This window comes from Panthera tigris (assembly GCF_018350195.1).
Source record: "Panthera tigris isolate Pti1 chromosome C2 unlocalized genomic scaffold, P.tigris_Pti1_mat1.1 chrC2_random_Un_scaffold_76, whole genome shotgun sequence".
In the NCBI taxonomy this organism is placed as follows: Eukaryota; Metazoa; Chordata; class Mammalia; order Carnivora; family Felidae; genus Panthera; species Panthera tigris.
The window spans coordinates 43,680-63,996 of NW_024962165.1; the positions used below are offsets into that span (position 1 = coordinate 43,680).

General features: G+C 41.1%; 1 protein-coding gene and 1 pseudogene across 1 annotated transcript in view; one reads left to right on the forward strand and one right to left on the reverse strand.

Moving 5' to 3' along the window:
* LOC102955092 (probable cation-transporting ATPase 13A4) overlaps positions 1-20,317 on the reverse strand; it is a 72,489-nt gene that overhangs the window by 14,547 nt on the left and 37,625 nt on the right. The window contains exons 16-23 of the mRNA XM_042977112.1: positions 18,228-18,352; positions 13,557-13,717; positions 12,609-12,731; positions 11,322-11,401; positions 9,813-9,855; positions 9,314-9,423; positions 6,868-6,964; positions 5,282-5,354 (exon numbers count right to left, since the gene is read on the reverse strand). Of these exons, the coding sequence (XP_042833046.1) occupies positions 5,282-5,354; positions 6,868-6,964; positions 9,314-9,423; positions 9,813-9,855; positions 11,322-11,401; positions 12,609-12,731; positions 13,557-13,717; positions 18,228-18,352 (812 nt within the window). The remainder of the gene's footprint in view (positions 1-5,281; positions 5,355-6,867; positions 6,965-9,313; positions 9,424-9,812; positions 9,856-11,321; positions 11,402-12,608; positions 12,732-13,556; positions 13,718-18,227; positions 18,353-20,317) is intronic.
* Positions 2,633-3,283, forward strand: LOC102954798 (annotated as a pseudogene).

Genomic DNA, 20,317 nt, shown 5'->3' on the forward strand with positions numbered 1-20,317 from the left:
GTTTTGAGCTCTGGATGATCTCTGCACTCAGCACAAGCCTGGCTGAGTGTTGAAGGGCCCCAGCACAGAACAAATCTGCAAAGACTGGGAGAGGTTGTTCTTTGTTCATGGTTTTGCACTCATGGAAGTCAAGAAAATCTCTGTCAAAAACACTAGCTAAACAAAAGCTAAAGGAACAGAGATTTCATTGACCATACATGGCAACTGATACAGTCTTTGCAAAAAATAGTTTAGGAAAGTCACCAAACAAATGGACTATGACAGCCTTCAAAAACTAGCAGAACAAAAGCCATCAAGTCCCGGGGAAGGGGGATTTCCAGAGTTATCTGGATTTCCAGAGTTACGACATTATAATATTCAGCAGAACAAAATAAGTTGACAGAAATAACCTCTGAGGACACCCAGACATTGGACTTACTAGACAAAGACTTTGATTATTTTTCTCCAAATCCCAGCTTTTTTAAGAATTTATTTTTTAAATTTACATCCAAGTTAGTTAGCATATAGTGCAACAAATGATTTCAGGAGTAGATTCCTCAATGCCCCTTACCCATTTAGCCCATCCCCCCTCCCATAACCCCTCCTGTAACCCTCTGCTCTCCATATTTAAGAGTCTCTTATGTTTTGTCCCCCTCCCTGTTTTTATATTATTTTTGCTACCCTTCCCTTATGTCCATCTGTTTTGTATCTTAGAGTCCTCATATGAGTGAAGTCATATGATATGTTAGACAAAGACTTTAAAACAACAGTTTCAGGGGCGCCTGGTGGCTCAGTCAGTAAAGCATCTGACTTCAGCTCAGGTCATGATCTCGTGGTTTGTGAGTTCGAGCCCCACGTCGGGCTCTGTGTTGACAGCTCAGAGCCTGGAGCCTGTTTCGGATTCTGTGTCTCCCCCTCTCTCTGCCCCTCCCATGCTCATGCTCTGTTTCTGTCTCTCAATAATAAATAAATTTTAAAAAAATTTTATAAAACAACTCTCTTTTTTTTAATGTTTCTATTTATTTTTGAGACAGAGAGAGTCAGAGCATGAGCAGGGGAGGGGCAGAGAGAGGGGGAGACACAGAATCCGAAGTGGGCTCCAGGTTCTGAGCTGTCAGCACAGAGCCCGACACGGGGCTCGAACCCACGAACCATGAGATCGTGACCTGAGCCGAAGTCGGACGCTCGACTGACTGAGCCATCCAGGCGCCCCGAAAACAACTCTTTCAAATATGCTCAAAGAAATTAGGAAACAATGTATGAACAAAATGAAAATGTCAATAAAAAGACAGAAAATATGAAAAGGAGCCAAAAGAAATTCTTTCTAAAGAATCTTTTTTATAATTTCTACCTCTTCATTGACATTCTTTCTTTTGTCCAGTAAAAGTAACTATTTGAGTGGCGCCTGGGTAGTTCAGTTGGTTAAGCATCTGACTTTGGCTCAGATCATGATCTCACAGTCTGTGAGTTCAACATCTGTGCTGACAGCTCAGAGCCTGGAACCTGCTTCAGATTCTGTGTCTCCCTCTCTCTGGCCCTCCTTCACTCGTGCTTTGTTTCTCTTTCTCCCTCTCTCTCTCTCAAAAATAAATAAAAATAAAAAATAAAAACATTTTAAAAAAGTAACTATTTGAGCAAATATAAAAGGCTGTAGGGGCACCTGGGTGGCTCAGTCGGTTAAGCATCCAACTTGGGCACAGGTCATGATCTTGCAGTTCATGGTTTCAAGCCCCACATTGGGCTCTGCACTGACAGAACAACGGAGAGCTATTACTTAATGAGTACAGAGTTTCTGTTTGGGGAAATGTAAAAATTTTGGAAGTAAAGAGTGGCAATGATTGCACAAAACTGTGAATGTAATTAATGCCCCTGAACTATATGTTTAAAAATGGTCAAAATGGCACATTTTATGTTATGTATATTTTACCACAATAAAAAATAATTAAAATATTTAATGACATGAAAATTTATGGCAAAGTTAAATGAAGAAAATGTACGCACAACTATATAGAGAACATAATTCAAATTTCTTCATTTATATACATACAGAATGCTTTAATTCATTAGTTCTGAATGGTAGAATAAAGATGGATTTTTTTCCTTTGTTATATCTTGCAATGTTTTCCATCTTTGTTTTATAATGAATATATATTAGTAACCATAAGAACAAAAAATAATCAAGTTATTTATCAAAATATAGAGGAAAACCTGGAGATGCTTGTTACTAAACAGAGAACAATTGAGCTGAAATGAGGGCTGTTTTGAAAAATGTGGAAGAAAGACTGATCTAGGGAGAAAACATAGATGGCTCTTTGCCACCCTAAATCGCAGAGCTGGGATGGGTGCAAGTTACATAGAGATAGGCTTGGCTTCATAAGAAGAATTCTGTTAACAGTATGGACTGGCCAAGGGTGTTCTTTCCAGAGATTTGAGCCCCTTGGATACACCTGACACTGTCAGAATTACAGGGAACACAGCAGTAGTCAAGATAGACAAGGTGCTGTTCTCACAACGCACACACTCTGGGACAGGGGAGGCAGGAAGACGCAAATAAAAACACAGATAAAAGCATAACTTCAGATTGTGAAGGGCACCCCCCCCCCCACACACACACAAATAGAGCACAATTGTGCTTTCTGCCTCCACTGCCACCATGGTGCCCATGAAAAAGTTTCTGGTGAAAGGGGGCAAAAAAAAAAAAAAAAAAAAAAAAAGAAAAGAAAAAGGAAGAAGAAGCAGCAAGTTATGAAGTTTGCCCTTGACTGCACCCACCCTGTAGAAGAGGGAATCATGGAGGCTGCCAATTTTGAGCAGTTTGTTCAAGAGAGAATCAAAATGAATGGAAAATCTGGGAATCTCAGTTGGAGGGGCTCTAACCACTGAAAGGAACAAAAACAAGATTACAGTAACTTCTGAGGTGCTTTTTTCCAAATGGTGTTCGAAATAACTCATCAAAAAAATATTTGAAGGGGGCACCTGAGTGGCTCAGTTGGTTAAGCATCCAGCTTAGGCTCAGGCCATGATCTCATGGTTCCTGGGTTTGAGCCCCACATGGGGCTCTGCACTGACGGTGTGGAGCCTGCTTGGGATTGTTTCTCTCTCCCTCTCTCTCCACCTCTTCCCCACTTGTGCATGCTCTCTCTCTCTCTCCCCCCCCCTCAAAATAAAGAAATAAACCTAAAAAATATATCTGAAGAATAATCCCTGTGATTCATTGCGAGTAGTTGCTAACAGCAAAGAGAGTTACAAACTGTGTTACTTCCGGATTAACCAGGATGAGAAAGAGGAGGAAGAGGCGGATTAAAACTCATTTATCTGGAACATTTTGTATGAATTCTTGAATAAAACTTGGGAACTAAAAAAAAAAAAATAAAGCACAATTGTGTGATAGAGAAAAATTGGCTTGGTGACTACTTAAAGTGAACTTCCTGAGGTGGTGACATTTGAGCTAAGATCTGAATAAGAAAAAACCAAAGCCATATAAAGATGGAAAGGGAGAGTGTTTTAGGCAAAGCAAAGAGCAAAAACAAAGGTACTGTGGTGATCACAAGCTTGACAACGCTCAAGTGACAAGAAGACCCTGGTGCCTGGGATAAGAATGTAACAATGTGGTTGTAAGTGAAGCAGAAGCAGGCAGGGGCTAGAGCATTTTAAGCAAGTAGGTGGCAATAAAATTTACTTTTCAAAATTAACACTCTTACTGCTCTTTGAAAGGTAAATGGGGAGGAGGGGAAGCAAGATGAGTTGTGAGGCTGTTGTGGGAATCCGCAAGGGAGGTGACACGGCTCTGTGTCAGGGGGTACAGAGCTTCGGAAAGCAGAGCCAACAGGAGCTCCATCCAAAGGGATGTGAAGGATAAAGAAAAGAGAAACCAAGGATGGCTCCAGGTCTTTGAACAACCAGGTTGTTTTACCAGAATGCAAGGAAAGGGAATTTTTTTCCCTTTCACTGATGTGTTCTAAGTGCCTATTATGGTAAGTAGTACAAATTAGGCACTCAATAAGTAGCTAATAATTTTGTTGAATACCAGATCTGGTAGAAGATAAGAAAATATATTTATATGCTGATCCAGCAGACCAGAGAAAGGTTGATGACCGTGAAGAAGGAGATTATAACAGAAACAAAATCCCCAAGAAGGTAGGAAGAGGTAGGATTAAACGTATAAGTGGAGCTGTTGGCATTTATATGTAACAGAGAGGAAAGCAGAGAATATGGTGGATGGTGGGGAGTGGATGGGTTGGGGTGAAAGCCTACAGCAGGGAAATTGGGAAGACAATTCATGTTAATCAAGAGGTGGAAATGGGAGTGGCCTAATGGCAAGATTATCTTTAATCTTCATTCAAAATCCCCAAAGGCTAGGATTTAAAGATCTAAAACAGGGGCACCGGGATGGCTCAGTCGATTAAGTGTCCAACTCTAGATTTCAACTCAGGTCATGATCTCACAGTTCATGAGATTGAGCCCTGTCAGCATTGACAGCATGGAGCCTGCTTGGGATCCTCTCTCTCCCTCTCTGTTCCTTCCCTACTTGCTCTCTCTCTCTCTCTCTCTCTCTCTCAAAGCAAATAAATAAACAAAAAAAAAAAAAAAAAAAAAAAGATCTAAAGCATAAAAGCTATCCAGCCTCTATAAACTGGGCATATATTAACTATAATTACACCTGAAAGCATACTGAAGACAGCATTCCTGATTTTCAAAGTGCACTTGAGAAACTGAACAAGAAGACCATGGGAGAAGGGAAGGGGGAAACGATAGTTACAAACAGAGAGGAAGGGAGGCAAACCACAAGAGACTCTTAAATACAGAGAACAAACTGAGGGTAGTGGGGGGAAGGAGTGGTGGACAGAGGGGAAAATGGGTGACGGGCATTGAGGAGGGTACTTGCTAGGATGAGCACTGGGTGTTGTATGTAAGCAATGAACCACAGGAATCTACCCCAAAACCAAGAGCACATTGCACACACTGTATGTTAGCCAAATTGACAATAAATTATATTTAAAAAAAATGAAAAGCAATAAATTATCCCAAAATATAAACAAACAATCAAATAAATAGATAAATAAGTTTAATGACCATTATGGAAGCCCCGTATTTTGTGGAAAACAGAAAAATAACTAGCCAGCTTTTCCATGGCTAATACTTTTATTTCAATCCAAGACTCACAAATGGGGCTCTTATTTCCTTTTTCCCTCTCTGAATGGACCTTTGGGCATAAGTCCCATATCCCTGAGGCTGCAACTGGTGTCCCTCCTAGTGGACCAGCCCTTCTGGAAGAGCCAAGAAAGTTTCAAAAATGTCTTACTTGTTACACCAATAAGAGTTGTGATGGCCAGATCCTGGAACAGAAACTGGTAATTTGAAAGGCTGTTTGTCTCCTGAAAAGAAAAAGGAAAGCAGGTCAAAAATGTTGTGACCCTCTGGATGAAGTCTGACATCAGTTGCATTCATTTTTGTTCCTGCAACATGGGATTTTACAAGAAGAAGGTGTGGCCAGGGTCCTGTTTGTGTTGGTAGAAGTACCAAAGATAAGGCTGTGAAACCCCCTCCAACCAGGAGGCCACCTTTGTGTGCTTTCTAGGCTGGGTCCTTTGTACATCAACATCCTCCTGTTGAGGGAGATGTCTTACTCTACTAGATCCATCTCTGATCTCTTTTCTACCTGCTAGCAGAAAGTCAGGGTTTGGTCTGGAACAACAGGACAGTGAGTTCCCAGTAGTAACAAGAGACAAATGTGTGGTGATCTTACCCAAATTTTACCAGTGGAAAAAGAATAATTGAACCCACTATTTGCAGTCTTGGGTGTTATTAGCAAGTCCTGATAAGGCATCCTTGATATTCTTGGGGAAAAAAAGGTTAAGATCTTACTGATTTCAAGTAACTTGCTTCCTTGCCCCCCTTTTAGTGGAAAGGAGATCAAGATGACCCAAGTTCAACTCTAGTTTGTAGCATGAGTTGTTGGGATTCCAAAATAGGACCAAATTTCTGTGCACAGCCTCTCCTTCTCCATCTCATTCATTGTGAGCGGGAAAAGACATAAGCAATCTGAAAATAACAAAACTGAAACCTTCAGCCTAGAAGCAAGAGGGCAGGACATAGAGATGAATCTAACGAATCATCAGTAGGCTGCTTATACTCGCTCATGAGAGTCGATTGCAAAGTTTTCAGGGATTATTTTTTTGAACTGGCTGTTAAACACAGCCATTATAGAACCTGAAATTATACAAATCTACCATTAAATACATTATGCTAAAACAAAGCTAATAAATACCCCCAATCCAGCACTTCCTAATCCTTTTCCTACATTGTGCTGTTATCTATGTTCTTTAAGATATTTACAAGTCTTCTAACTCTGGGGTGCAAGTACTACATAATGACATGCCATGTGCACATCTCTTCCCAACTCCATGCTCAGTGACGTCAGGCAGGCAGCTCGAAACCAGCCATGGTGGGCATATTTACACCACGGAAATCAGCAAACATGAATAACCAGGGCTTGCTGTCCCAGGGAGAGCGGCTCTGAAACATTTACCAGCTCCCCAGTCCCAGATCATCTCGCTACTGAATGGTACGCTCGGGTAGAGTCACACTGGAACAGAGAAGATGGAGACCTCGTCCAAGCAGCCAGAAGCAACCGCGAGAAAGTGCTATGCCTTGATCTTCAGCTACTACTACACACAAAATGTCTCTGTCAGAGAGTCAGAGAATTGACACCTTCAGCTTCTCCTGTGTGCATCTATTTCTGATTTACTTTCACCATAAAGGTAGTTTCAGAGGGGCCCTTGGTCCTCCAAGCTCCCCCACGTGCACTCTTCCTCAAGAGGCATGCAGGTTGGGAGGATGCAACTCCTTGTTTCAGTTCTAACCAGGAGCTCGGGTCACCAGTCATACCCAGTAGAGCAGCAGAACACCAACATACTGGATCATGCTGTACAGAGCCATGTACTTGAACATGCAAAATGAGGTAACGAGAGCGGCACGTCCTTCCCTGTGTAAGCAAAGAAAGGACAGAGTAAGGAGATGGAAAGAAAGGTCAGTGCCTCTGCTGTTCAGCTGAGCTTAGGAGAAACACTCCAAAGCCTGATTATTCAACAGTTTGTCTGACAGACTGGATAGCCTCGAGCCAGAGGGAGCTGCCTGTCAGTATGCTAAACGACTAGACTTTCAGGAAAGACCAATTCCCGGCCCAGCCCCCCAGCCTTGGTCCAGTTCGAGAGCCCAGAGTGCATGGTAGCCTCGTGCTCTCTGTGGGCACCATGTCAGAGCGGAGTCAGAGGACCTGGGGATGCGTCCTAGAGCTCGTACCTACTCACAAGTGTAATTTGGAAGGTCATTTCCTTCTGTCAGTCACAGTTTCTTCATCTGTAAACTAAGGAATTTAAATAAGATTGCAGGCTTGGGGGCTATTTTCATGAAGGTGTTTCATTTCATTCAAATCATTTGGCCATCCCCGCTTTTTCTAAAACTGCACTGAAACAGTGTCTATGCTCAAATACATCATATATCGAATTTAAATAGACTGAAAACAACGAACGTGTTTGTTTCCGTTACTGTTGGTGGACTTTGAGTAAATGGTATATATTTAAAGCATAAAATAGATTATTTATGAGATGCCACTTTTATCACTTTCATTGGAAAGAAACGAGTTTAAATTTGCTTCTGGTCATAATGTTTTCCTGGGATTCCAAAGCCTGATTTCAGAGTGGGCTTTTCCCTGTACTGGGGCTCAGCTGCTGTCATTTGCTCTACCAGAAGGTAGTTTCTCGTCATCTCTCACCTCCTTAGAAAGGGTTTTCGCATGCCACACACCTGCAGCAGCCAATTCCACCCCCCCAGCCGCCTTCTTACTTTTCCCATTACCCTTGATTTATCTGTGTATGTGTTTATTGCCTGACTTCTCCACCAGAATAAAGCTTTATGAGGTCAAGGAATGTGTGATTTACTTGCTTCTGGGTCTCCAGGGTCTCCACCAGTTCCTGGCACTAAGTGCCTGCTCTATAAATATTTGTCAAATACACACATAAATTTTTAAAAATTTGGGAGGAGCCAGCAAAATCATCATTTTAATATGGTGGGAATAGTATGACATTTGTAGAGAAAACATTTAAATACCATCAGTTCTAACGTAATTTCTAATCCTATATGGCTGTGTGAGCTTGGGAACCTCAGTTAAGTTCTCTAAACCTCCATTTCTTTATTTGTAAAAGGAAATAGTGACCACTCCGACATCTCCAGGCTGTTTGGAAGTATAAGATAATGGGTATTAAAGCACTTCACAAGCTGTAAATACATGCTAGTTATAATCACCCAAAGCAGCCACAGTGCTAACCATTTCTATCATCCCAATAAAATACAGCAGAAGTACATCTTCTGGGAGGTACAGATAAAGCACCAAGGGAGATTTTAGTAGAAGCAGCAAAGATGAGTTAATATTTTGAAAACTGGGGATGGGAAGGATATTCCAAAGAAGCATAAAGAGGCAAGAGGAAAAGAGGGCAATCGGGGAAAGGAAAGTTTGTCTCTACCCCCCATTATAAAGCACCTATGGAGATATATGTAAAAATAACAATAATAAGATCAACACTTTCAAAGCAGTTACAAGTTCCAGATTCCAGGGGTGCCTGGGTGACTCAGTGGGTTAAGCATCTGACTCTTGATTTAAGCTCAGGTCATGATCTCACAGTTTGTGAGTTCAAGCCATGAGTCAGGCTCCGTTTTGCTCATGGAGGCTGCTTGGGATTCTCTCTCTCCCCCTCTCTCTGCCCCTCTCCTGCTTCTGCCCCCTCCCCTGCTCATGCTCTCTCTCTCTCTCTCTCTCTCAAAATAAATAAACAAACTTTAAAATTAAAAAAAAAGTTCCAGATTCCAATTTTCTAAAGATAACCTATTGAGTGGTTTTCATTATGCCACTACTCTCCCACAGTTATTATTTTTTTTTAATTTTTTTTACATTTATTTATTTTTGGTAGACAGAGAGAGACAGAACACAAGTGAGAGAGGGGCAGAGAGAGAGGGAGACACAGAATGCGAAGCAGGCTCCAGGTTCTGAGCTGTCAGCCCAGAGCCCGATGCGGGGCTCGAACTCATAGATCGTGAGATCATGACCTGAGCCCAAGTCAGACGCCCAACTGACTGAGCCACCCAGGCGCCCCTCCCACAGTTATTTTTAACTGCTGGTAAGTCCACTCAGGAGTAGAATGGCTGACTGCATTGTCCTGCAAAGCACCCACCCCACCCAGGGACACAAAATTTCCGTTGTTTCCCTGGCCGAACAATGGGATCTGAACTTAAAAGTCAAGAGAGATTAAAACAGTGCTGGTGGAAAGCGTCTACTTACTTGATAAGGTGAGGTACACACTCAATGTTTGGAGTTTTAGAAGTGAAAGGTGAGGCCACAGATGCCTCCTGTTCTGATAAAGAGATGCCCACGTGAGCCATTTTCAAAGCCTGAAAGCAAAGAGTCAGCTTACTCTGCTTGCACACTCACAGATGTCTCCCCTGAGGCCACACGGGAAAAGCCTGTCAAGCTAGCTACAGGATGGCCCGTGGACCCAAGCACGAGCCAGGAGGGGACCAGAATTTGTTCTGCCTATTGCATAACAAAGAGACGACACTGGGACATCTGGCCAAAGAAGTCAGTATACTGATCACTGAGTCATTGGGCGGCCTTGGTCAAAACCCTCCCAAACCCTCCACGTCAGTTCTTCCATCAAGAAGAATGGAGATAAGTGTATCCCAGGGATATTATGTCTAAAGGACTCCAGGCAAGTGCAATTAAGTGTAAGTCCTGGTGTGTCCTGGTGTGATTATGGCCCCACACACCGGCAGCTACTTACCCCGCAGTCATTGGCTCCATCACCGCACATACCTACAAAGTAACTAAAAGGGAGCCATGTCAATTGTAGGGGAAATCAAAGCAATTTTAACTGCTCATTTCTCTAATTAAAAAAAATAATAAAATGAACCTCGTTACTTAGGGGACACTCTGATTCTTTATTTTAAGGGAGTTTTCTGAAGGGTCCAGTTTGACTAAAAGTAAAGTGTGACTCTACAGCTCCCCGATGGATTAGGAAACCCAGCACACCATCCTGACTCCAAGCATTTCAGGGAGACCCTGTACTTCACTGCTTAGAAAGCAGCTTTGTTGGCTGTAAAATGGGACGTTCACAATTATATGACATAACACCATGGCACAGTGGAGAGGGCACCAGATTTGAAGCCAGATCTAGATCTTTGACCTGATCACTTGACCATTTTGGCCATTATTTTTCTCTCCTACAAAGTATTATGAGTATTCAGTGAGATGCTGTAGGGAAAAGTGTCTTCTGATTTCTAAAACAATAAACGAAAATTACTTGGTGCTGTAAATAGTAACAGGGCAGGAAATTTGCCATTTTAGCAGTCACTCAACTAACAAATGCCCAGACTTTGAAGAAAGAAAATATATTCCTGCGTCAAGATCGCTCTTTGAGGGTGAGTGCATCCTGCTGGCTTTAATTCTTGACAAAGATTATGGATAGTGTGCTTTTTAAGGTAGGAGTGCTCTGACAGTATTTATAGGATTTGCTGTACTTGCCTTCCACACTGTCCTATGAAGGCAACTAGTTTACTATCTAGGTTTTCAACCAAGTTAAGAAGACAGGACTTTCTGAATCAAGATGCTTGCCTAGTGACTAAATCAGGGGGGATGAAGTGGGAGTGAAAAAGATTAGGAGTCATGTCTATATGGTCCAGCACCAGAAATGAAGAAAACTTACAGGACTCCATGGGTTCTGTTAACAGGAAATAAAGGGTCTCAAATGATGGGCACTTTATTTGAACTGCCTATTCTCTAATGCAGATCCTTTGTGTTAAAAGAGAAGTATTATTCTGATTCAGGACAGAGAAGATACTTTGCCATATAAATATTTCAGTATTTTTAAGGTTATGTGAATCCCTTGCCATACGAATCTCCTTATGTCACAGCTGTGATGATAATGTATAATGTCTAAATTGTCATTGTACCTTCAGGAGCTGAACTCAAACTATCCTTCCAGGTTCATTTCTCACCACACACTTTCACGTCCCATATGTTCTAGTCCAGTGGTTCTCAACTCTGGGTGCAAAATTGACCCATTTGAGGAGCGTTGAAAAAACACTGATGTCCAAGCCCCACATGAACAACTGAATTAGAATATCTGGACAGTGGGGTCCTGGGACTGTTATTTTTTCAAAGCTCCCAGGGTGACTGTCATAGGCAGTTAGGTTCAGAACCACTGCCTTAGGGGACTTCTTGTACCTCTTACACTCTCCCTGACTGTCATGCTCCAGGCACTTCATACCACCTGAATTGGTAAAGAACCTACTCCAGTTTCTGAAATTCTTCCACCAGACTGGATTTCTGCCCAGGAGACATTCTTGCAAAGATTGTTCCATTTATCAGTATCTGTAAGGAACCCAAGAGAAACTTTATATCACGTCAGTTGGTCATACATGAGATAATTGATAATACTTAGAACGCTGACTGGAAAATAACATCCATGAATGGCAAAACACAATTTGTTTCCAAGAAGTCTTTTTTTTTTTTATTTTTTATTTTTAAGACATTGAGACCTTGGTCATCAAGTAAGCGACCAAGGAGACCAAAAATCAGTCAAGATGACTGCTTAATAAAAATATTGGATGAAAATGATGACCTTCAGATATTTAGCTGAACTGCCATCAAGAAAGTGGTCAAAAATTCCTGAGCTTAATGGAATCTTGAACCAGTAGAGTATGAGAAATTGCAAGATATCGAGAGGTCAGCATCCTAGGGAAAGGAAAGGAGGCAACAGCTTCTCAGAAAATTGTTCAGAATGAGCAGGAAAAACAGCCTCATGATGAAATAGTGACAATTAGTGGTCTTTGATTTAACCATGCCATCTGGGCTTGACCAATTGTGGAGCTCAGCTGATATCCCAAGTCTAATTTTGGCTATGGAACATTGGTGGTTTGGAGATATAATAAATGTATACCAGCTCCATCCACCTGAGCTTTATTCTACAGAGTCTGAATTCTTCTGTTAGATCTCTGTGCTCCTTGCTGTTCTTGAAAGTAACTCAGCTTAGTCTTTAATCTTTTTGTCTTAAACAGTGCCTAAGATGATAAGCAATTGAATACAAATAATTTATCTTTGGATTACACTAGACACAATCTTTCTCTAGTTTGTCCACCTGTTATGTATATAACTTACCTGCCCCTGCTATGGGTTTATTCTTCATCAGAAAATTGTTATCTTTGACCCTTTCTTGTGTAGACTCTCTATCAAAAACCTAACAGAATTCCTTTCTTGGGCTGCTTTCCTCTATAATTGATGGATTTCCCCTTCACTGTTAGACCCCTCACCATGGCAGTATGAAGACAGCCACCCAAAAGCAATCCTTATGACTTGAGAAGCTCCTAATACTTTCTCTAGATGGTGAGAAATGGGCTAATCAAATTTACTAATTTTAAACCTATCTAGAAATGAGACAACAAAATGTTTTTGCCCCTTTATGACACATTCAATAGGTATTTCTTACCTACTTAAAAGTTTGAAATTACTTAAGAACATGCTCTGTAAGTGACTTCATTGGCATCTTTACTGGGAGACTGATAACCCTCTTAGAACTTACCTTTGGGAGTAGGCTACTGAAATGTTGACTTATAACCTGAAAGGATTTTCCACTTAAGGCAAAATGGTAACTTCCCTCTCTGCCATGATCAGAGACTTCTTCCTTGATATTAATGTAATTATCCTGCAAAAGCAAAACACAAGTTATTTTAGACACTTGATAGAGTGGTAAAGGACCACAAGTATATCAGAGAGAGGCAGTGATGACTGGCCTCTCTCTTTAAGAGAGACTGGGGTCTCTCTTTAAGAGTCACACTCCAGCACCAATTCCTCAGAGAAACACTTTGTCTTTGCTGGATCAATCTTTGCACATCACAGCCTCTAGTGAATAGGAGAATAACACTCATGTCCTGTTCTCATCCTGATTTGATCTTGGTGAGTCCCAGAGAAGAGCACATTTCACAAAATTCAAGCGTAAAATACAAAGCACTACAGCTTAACAAATCTCTCCCTGAAGTGAGAAATCACCATTTTTTTTTCTTACAGAATTAATATTGTTCCACAAGGACACAATAGAGATAGGATACTGAATGATTGGGAATACATGGATAAAACTTTCTTTTCCCAGCCCAAAGACATAGTCTAATTTTCCAATGTGCACAGCAGTTTCTCTCCCAGGGACTAAATCTCCTTAGGACCCAGTAGGATGGTTAGCAAGCAAAAGGAGGATGAGAAATTAGATTCACAGTCCCCCTTACTACATTTTTTCTCCTATAGGGCCAACATTATTACACTTAAAATAATGGATCCTTTCCAGGACCCACAACGGCACTATACATTAAAGCTCAGTAGGAACAGTATGAGAAATGGATGAGTTCTTCGAACTGCATAGGTGTTAGACATTTGGGGAAATTTGTTGACCCTAGGTCACCTCTACATCTCTGCCAGTCAAAGCTGCTCAGAAGTCAACACTATGAGCCAAGTTAGAGAAGTCTGTTTTTAGGTGTACCTGATTGCTGTGTGCAATGGACTTCTCTTCTACTAATTTCCAAGATATAGATGCTGATGAGGACCCAGTGATTTCATTCGCTTCAATCAGAATGACTTGTTGGCTTTCAGAAACCATTCCAGACTTTCTGGCCACTGTTATTGCGGTCTGAAGATTGTCACCTATAAGAAAGGAAGGGTATAGCAAGGTGAGGTTGAAAAGATAGAACCAATTCATGCAGGGCCTGGAAAACTAGGGTAAGGAGTCCAGAATTTATTTTAGGTGTGAAAAGAAATAATTTCTAAGTCTCTCTCATGCTGATTCTCCATGAATCCATGATCCCTTTTGTGATTCTTATTGCTTTTTATCTGGTTACTTCATAACCCACCAGTTTTTCCAGAGAGTGGAAAGAAAAAACAAAAAGGCAAAATTCAAATCTATTTCCATCATTTTTCAGCTTGGTAAACATTTACCAAAACCCTACTGATTTAATATAGTACCAGGTGTTTCCACTTTCAGCCAAATTGGAATAAGACCACTAAAATCTATCTCTCCCACTGATTACAATGGGAAACTATGGGAAAAATACAAAAAGCAACTATCTGAGGACTTTGAAAAGTAAACAAAAGCAGGTAGAATGTGGAAGGGAGTCAAATTTGGAGAAATAATCTACAAGGTGGTGATATTCTTGGTTTTATTTTTTTCTCTCATATGTGTGACCTGAGTGTGAACCCCAGTCCCAGTGCTGTGAAGGATGCTAAATACAACTCCAAAAGAAACTTAGTCTTTCTGACCAGAGAAACTAGAAAAAGAAAAAGCTTAAAGGCTGAAGAACTATGGGGCAGACCCTGGAAAGGAGACAGCTAGACAACCAGACTAACTTACTGGGTGAACTCAACCCAGAGCTGTGCATGTGCAGAATAAACCCAGGGAAGGAGAGTAGAAGCCTCAAGAATTGAACTATGATAGGAATCACCTCCCATGTCCTATAGTTTTGCTTGCTCAAACAAACAAAAATCACCCTCACCATTCTCCAGGGGATTTTAACAAGATCCGAAATCTCACACTATAATATTTTAAATGTTCAAGAAAGTCAACCTATAAAACACCTGGAAAATGTGGTCAATTCTCAAGAAAAGAAAAGACAATCAACCATTGCTTGTACCAGGATGACCCAGATGCTAGAATTTACCAATGTTCTTAAAGCAGCTGTTATAAGCTTCCTCCATGAGGTAAAGGTTACCACTCTTAAAATAAATGACAAGATAGAAGTTCTTAAGAGAAAAAAATATATATACTCTATAAATAACCAAATGACTGCTTTAGAATTGAACAATATAATAACTGAAATAAAAAATTCCCTGGATGCTCTCAAAAGCCAAATAGAGGTGACAGGAGAGGGAGGCAGTGAATTTGAAGATAGGTAAGTAGAAATTATACAATCTGAAAAACGGAGAGAAAATTAAAAAAACAAAAGAACAGAGACTGGAGAATGACAACAGTCATGTCATTAGAGTCCAGGAAGGAAAGGAGAAAGGAATCAAAACAGGAAAAAATATTTTGAAGAAATAAAGCAGGTAAGTTCCCAGATACGTTAAAAGATTTAAATTCATAGATTTAAGAAGCCCAGCGAATCCCAGTAAGATAAACTCAATGAGATCCATACCCGGAAACATTACAATCAAACTTCTAAAAACAAAGATAGAAAATACCTTAGAAACGGCAAGAGAAAATAATACATTATATATTAGGGAATGATTACTCAAATTATTACAGATTTGTCATCAAAAAACATGGAGGCAAAATGACAGTGAAATATCTTTGAAGTGCCGAAGAAAGAACTGTGAAGCTTTGAAAGTACCCTTCAGAAAGGAAGGAGAGATAAGACATTCTTAGAGGAAGGGAAACTAAGATAATTTGTTGCTAGCAGACATACTCGGAAATGCTAACAGTTCTTTAGGCTGAAAGGAAAGGACACCAGAGGGAAACTTCTAACATTAGGAATAAAAACATAGCAACAGAAATAATGAAGATCTGGGTAAATATAAAAGTCTATTTTTCTTCCATTTGTGTGTAACTCGTGCCTATTGAAAGTGAAAACCTTAACATGGTATGGTGGGGTTTTCATTGTCATATACGCGACAACCATAACATAAAGGAGAGAAGGCAAAGGACGTTCATGGTTGTAAGCCTTCTTGAAAGGGTAGGTACAGATGTGATTGCTAGAGCAACCACTGAACAATAAATAACATCTGACTGCCTATCCCTAACATGGCTTTCTTCAGGTCTCTACCAAAGTACGTATGAGGAAGCCCAGAAGAGCTAACGGTGGGCAGGAGTTTCTCTACCCTGAGGCCAGAGCCCTGAGAGCGAAGAAGTGTCCACAATGCCTCAGCAGGTCACCAATAGTTGGGCTGCTTTGCAGCACAGGACACTTTTGCCATCCACTACCTGAGAAGTTCCACGCCTGAGCCTCAGTCATCTGACAGAGAATATAACAACCTACTTTAGAAGTCTCAGAAGCTAGAGAGGAAAATATCAGGCAGAACAACCAGAACAACACATGACAGACAAAATAGAGCAGTTGTTGGAGATAGATAAAACCTGCAGTAACTCCGGGAGCCTTGCGGGGCTCAATCTGTTAAGCGTCCGACTTCATCTCAGGTCATGATCTCACCACGGTTTGTGGGTTCAAGCCCTACCTCAGGCTCTGTGCTGATAGCTCAGAGCCTGGAGCCTGCTTCAGATTCTGTGTTTCCCTCACTCTCTGCCCCTCCCACGCCTGCTCGCACGCTCTCTTTCTCTCTCTTTCAAAAATTAAAGAAAAAAAACATTTCTACACATTAAAGAAAAAAAGCTTTGCATTCTCTCATTAAAAATAATAAGTGCACTTAAGAAAACTCAAATGTAGCCCTTCTCCTCTAACGCCCCCCCACCCTTAAAAAAGGTTTTCTAGAGCTATTCCCACCCCAAAACGTGATTTCAGATCTCAACATTAAGAGGTAATTTGAAGGAGATAATGGTCATTTTTGGAACCTGAGTTTATGGTTTGGAAAACTGAATGCAAAAAAAAATCTTAAAACATGGAGGCAAATTATAAAAATGTGAGAATAACAAGAAAAAAGATAAGAGACTGAGAACATAAATCCAGAAAGCCTATCATGTGAATAACAGAAATTCCAGAAGGGAAAAAGGAAGAGACAGAGCAAAGGCCATAATTAAATGAACAATAGAAGAACTTTCCCTGACAGGAAGAAGATAGATTAAAAGTGTTTACTTTTAATTAGTTAATGAAATCAATGGGACAAAAAGACAAACATATAGACATATTCTGGTAGTATTTGTAAACTCCGAAGTTGAAGAAAAGGACAATATACAGAAGAGAATAAATTACCTACAGTGGACTGGCATTGGACTTGTAATAACACCTAGAGATCATTAAGGAAAAAACAGGACTATAACCCCCAAATCCTACACCCAGACAAGATGGCATTCACCTGTCAGAGCCAAGAAAGATACTCCAGGGTATGTAAGAAATTAGAGACCATAACATCCTTCTATCCTATCCAAGGACAAGCCTTGAGAAGAAAAATTTAACCCAGCAAGCAAAGAAACAGAACAGAAATTCCAATATGAGTGAAGAAGTGAAGAAGCGGGGTCCAGAGTGATGCGTCCTTATTTCTACCTAAATCTCAATACTAAGGATAGATTATGGAAATGTGTAAAATAAGTGCTAAATAAAGATTTTTGAAACAGACGGGTCATGATGTAAGGGCAATTCTAAGTAGCAAATTAGCTCAGCAATACCTACAAGTTGGATTGAGGGACTAAAAAGGAAGAAGGTAAAAGGGACCCCTAAGTCTCTTGTATTGTGGGGGTAGAATGGGAGGTGGGAGGTACAGAGGAGAAAGTAGAAGTATCCTAGAGCTTCCCACAGTGAAGCTGGATTCAGGGGAAATGGGCTGGGGAATAAGGGCTCTGGTGGGGAAATAGTGTACCTTGGCGACACAACTATCAGAGTTCAATGCACCTGACTGGAAAGCAGGGAAAGAAAGGCGCACACTTAAATTTGAACACATGAAGAAATGATCTATTCTCCACTAAGAAGCATTCATTAAGAAATTTCACACACTTTTCTTGCATGATCCTTTCTCACCACTCGCTTGATTTGGGGTTTGAGAGAAGCACAGGGGACAGTTTTTTGTTTTGTTTTTTTGTTTGTTTTGTTTTTGTTTTTGTTTTTGTTTTTACCACCAGAATAATAAATGGGCCTTCAGGGTAGTTTACACACCATGCTGACTAAGCATTTCTCTTCCTACTAACATTTAACAAAAATTGTCATCTGTGCCTGACCCACGTCTTCTTGTCAGTCAGGGGTTATTTCAAATGGCCTTTCTCAGAGAGGACACCACATATAAAGTAGCCAGTTAAGACATCACCCTGTTTTGTTTTATGTACCTCATAACTCTTATTGCCAGCTGCTTGTTTGATCAACTGATTGATTTCCTATCTCATCCCACCTGGATGGAAACTTGGTGAGAGCAGTAATTTTGCCTTTTCTGTTGCAGATCTCCAACACCTAGAATGGTGTCCCACCCACAGTAGGTAGTCAACAGTCTTTGTGAAATGAATGGATCTTGTCTATTTCCACATCAAATTCTTTCTGTTTCCATGTACAACTTTGTTATATACCTGTGATCATTACAGTCCTTATCCGGGCAGAGATGAGCTCTTCCAGAACTGGTTTTGTTTCTTCTTTCAACCGATTCTCCAAGATGAGCAATCCCAGAAATATCAGGTCTGCTTCTACTTTGTCCCTGGAAACATATATATAATTGAACAGAAATAACACAATATGGGGGCGCCCGGGTGGCTCAGTCAAACATCCGACTCTTGACTTTGGCTCAAGTCATTATCTCATGGTTCATGAGATTGAGCCCCACGTTGGGCTCCACACTGATGGCATGGAACCTGCTTGGGATTCTGTCTCTCCCTTTCTGTCACCCTCTCCTCTGCTGGTTCTCTCTTTCTCTCAAAATAAATAAATTAAAAAAAAAGAAATAGCACAATGTGATCTTTCTTAGGGGAAGCAAAACCAAAGCAAAGGCAAATATGATCCTATCAGAAGTGGTTCCCATTCACCCACTTAAGCACCATTCCTTAAACACTGAATATGTGCCAGTAAATATGCAGAAAGAAGACAGGAAGGGACATGAAGGATACTGAGATATTTGCTCTGACTGAATCAATTGGAAGAGAGAGTATTTACTAAACAAAAGATTTGCTTTAACCTTCCTAGAGAATGAACTAAATGACCCCAAGTCTTCTTTCTGCTGTGGCTAGTCTGGTTTCCAACACCTCACCTGTTAGCAACCCCCAGAGAGGTATTCTAGAATGGAAACATGAAAAGTAAGTGAGACTCAAGAACAATAAAATAAAATGCTAGTCTCTCCTGAATCCAAGCCTATAAGCAATATTATTTTAGCCCCAGGAGTTCTCAGACTCAAAAAATAGCCCCTCTTTTATTTTTATTTATGTATTTATTTAGTTAGTTAGTTTATTTATTTTGAGAGAGACAGCACAAGTGGGGCGGTAGGGGGTGGGGGAGAGGAGAGAGAGAGGACCCCAGCAGGCTCCGTGCTGCCAATGCAGAGCCTGATGTAGGACTCAAACTCACGAACTTTGAGATCATGATCGGAGCCAAAACCAAGAGTCAGATGCTTAACCAACTGAGCCACCCAGGCATCCCAAAAGAGCCCCTATTTTAAAGCCAAGCTCCTCCCTCTCTTCCTCCCTCAGTGGAGAGCATTGTTCTTCTGCATATAGTATGAATGTTTCTGGAAAGAAGAGGGGCTTCTGAGGCTCCCGTCCACCTCAGTAAAATTTCCAAGACATTCCATAGGATTAAGTGCAGGGAAGTATATCTGGGGTTGGAGGTCCAAAAATTCTGCCATGATTCACTTATCTGAGACCCAGACACCTCTAGCAGACACAAGAGCAACATACCAGCATTGCCTAATTCTGTCTGAAATATGGGTGAAAGCAGCACCCAGCAGGACCCACCTTGCCCTACTTGCCACGGGCATCTCACAGCTGGGTCTCCTGTCAGCCAGCGGCATCAACTAGAGTTAGTCATGCTTCTAGGACCCTGCTAACACCTCCACCAGAGTGGTCAGAAGTGGGCACAGTTTGCGCTACTCGCCCCAGGCATTCCCCAGTCTTCTGAACCTGGCATTGAAATCTTTCCATAATCTGGTTCCAAACTATCTCTCCAGCTTTACCTATCACTAAATTCTTCACCTACCCTAACCTCCTGACAAGGTGGACCAGCCAACATGGCTATGTTCTGTACTCAACCATCTCTAAATATTTGCTCTGAACTGCCATGAGACATTCTTTCTTACTTTACGGAAAAGGTTGTAAGTTCACCATGATCTGCCATTGAAGAAACCCTGCCTGTTTTTATTCCGAGGCCCAATTCACAGGCCCGTCCCCATAAAAACCTTCCCATGGGGGTAAATATAATTGCTCCCTCAGGATCTTACCTCTAGCTCAGTGTAGCACACATTTTATTTGTTTATATACCTCTTGCCATTCTTTGTTATCTGATCTGTCTCAACAACCTGAGGGCAAGCCTGCCTAGTTCAGAGACAGGCTCAACAACATGTGCACGGCGCCCAACAGAGGAAGTGCTCAGCCAGGGTTCCCTTAGTTGAAATGCTTTGATGCCTGATGTGACCTTTTTTTTTCTTTGACAAGCAGCCGAGGAAAATGTATTTTCT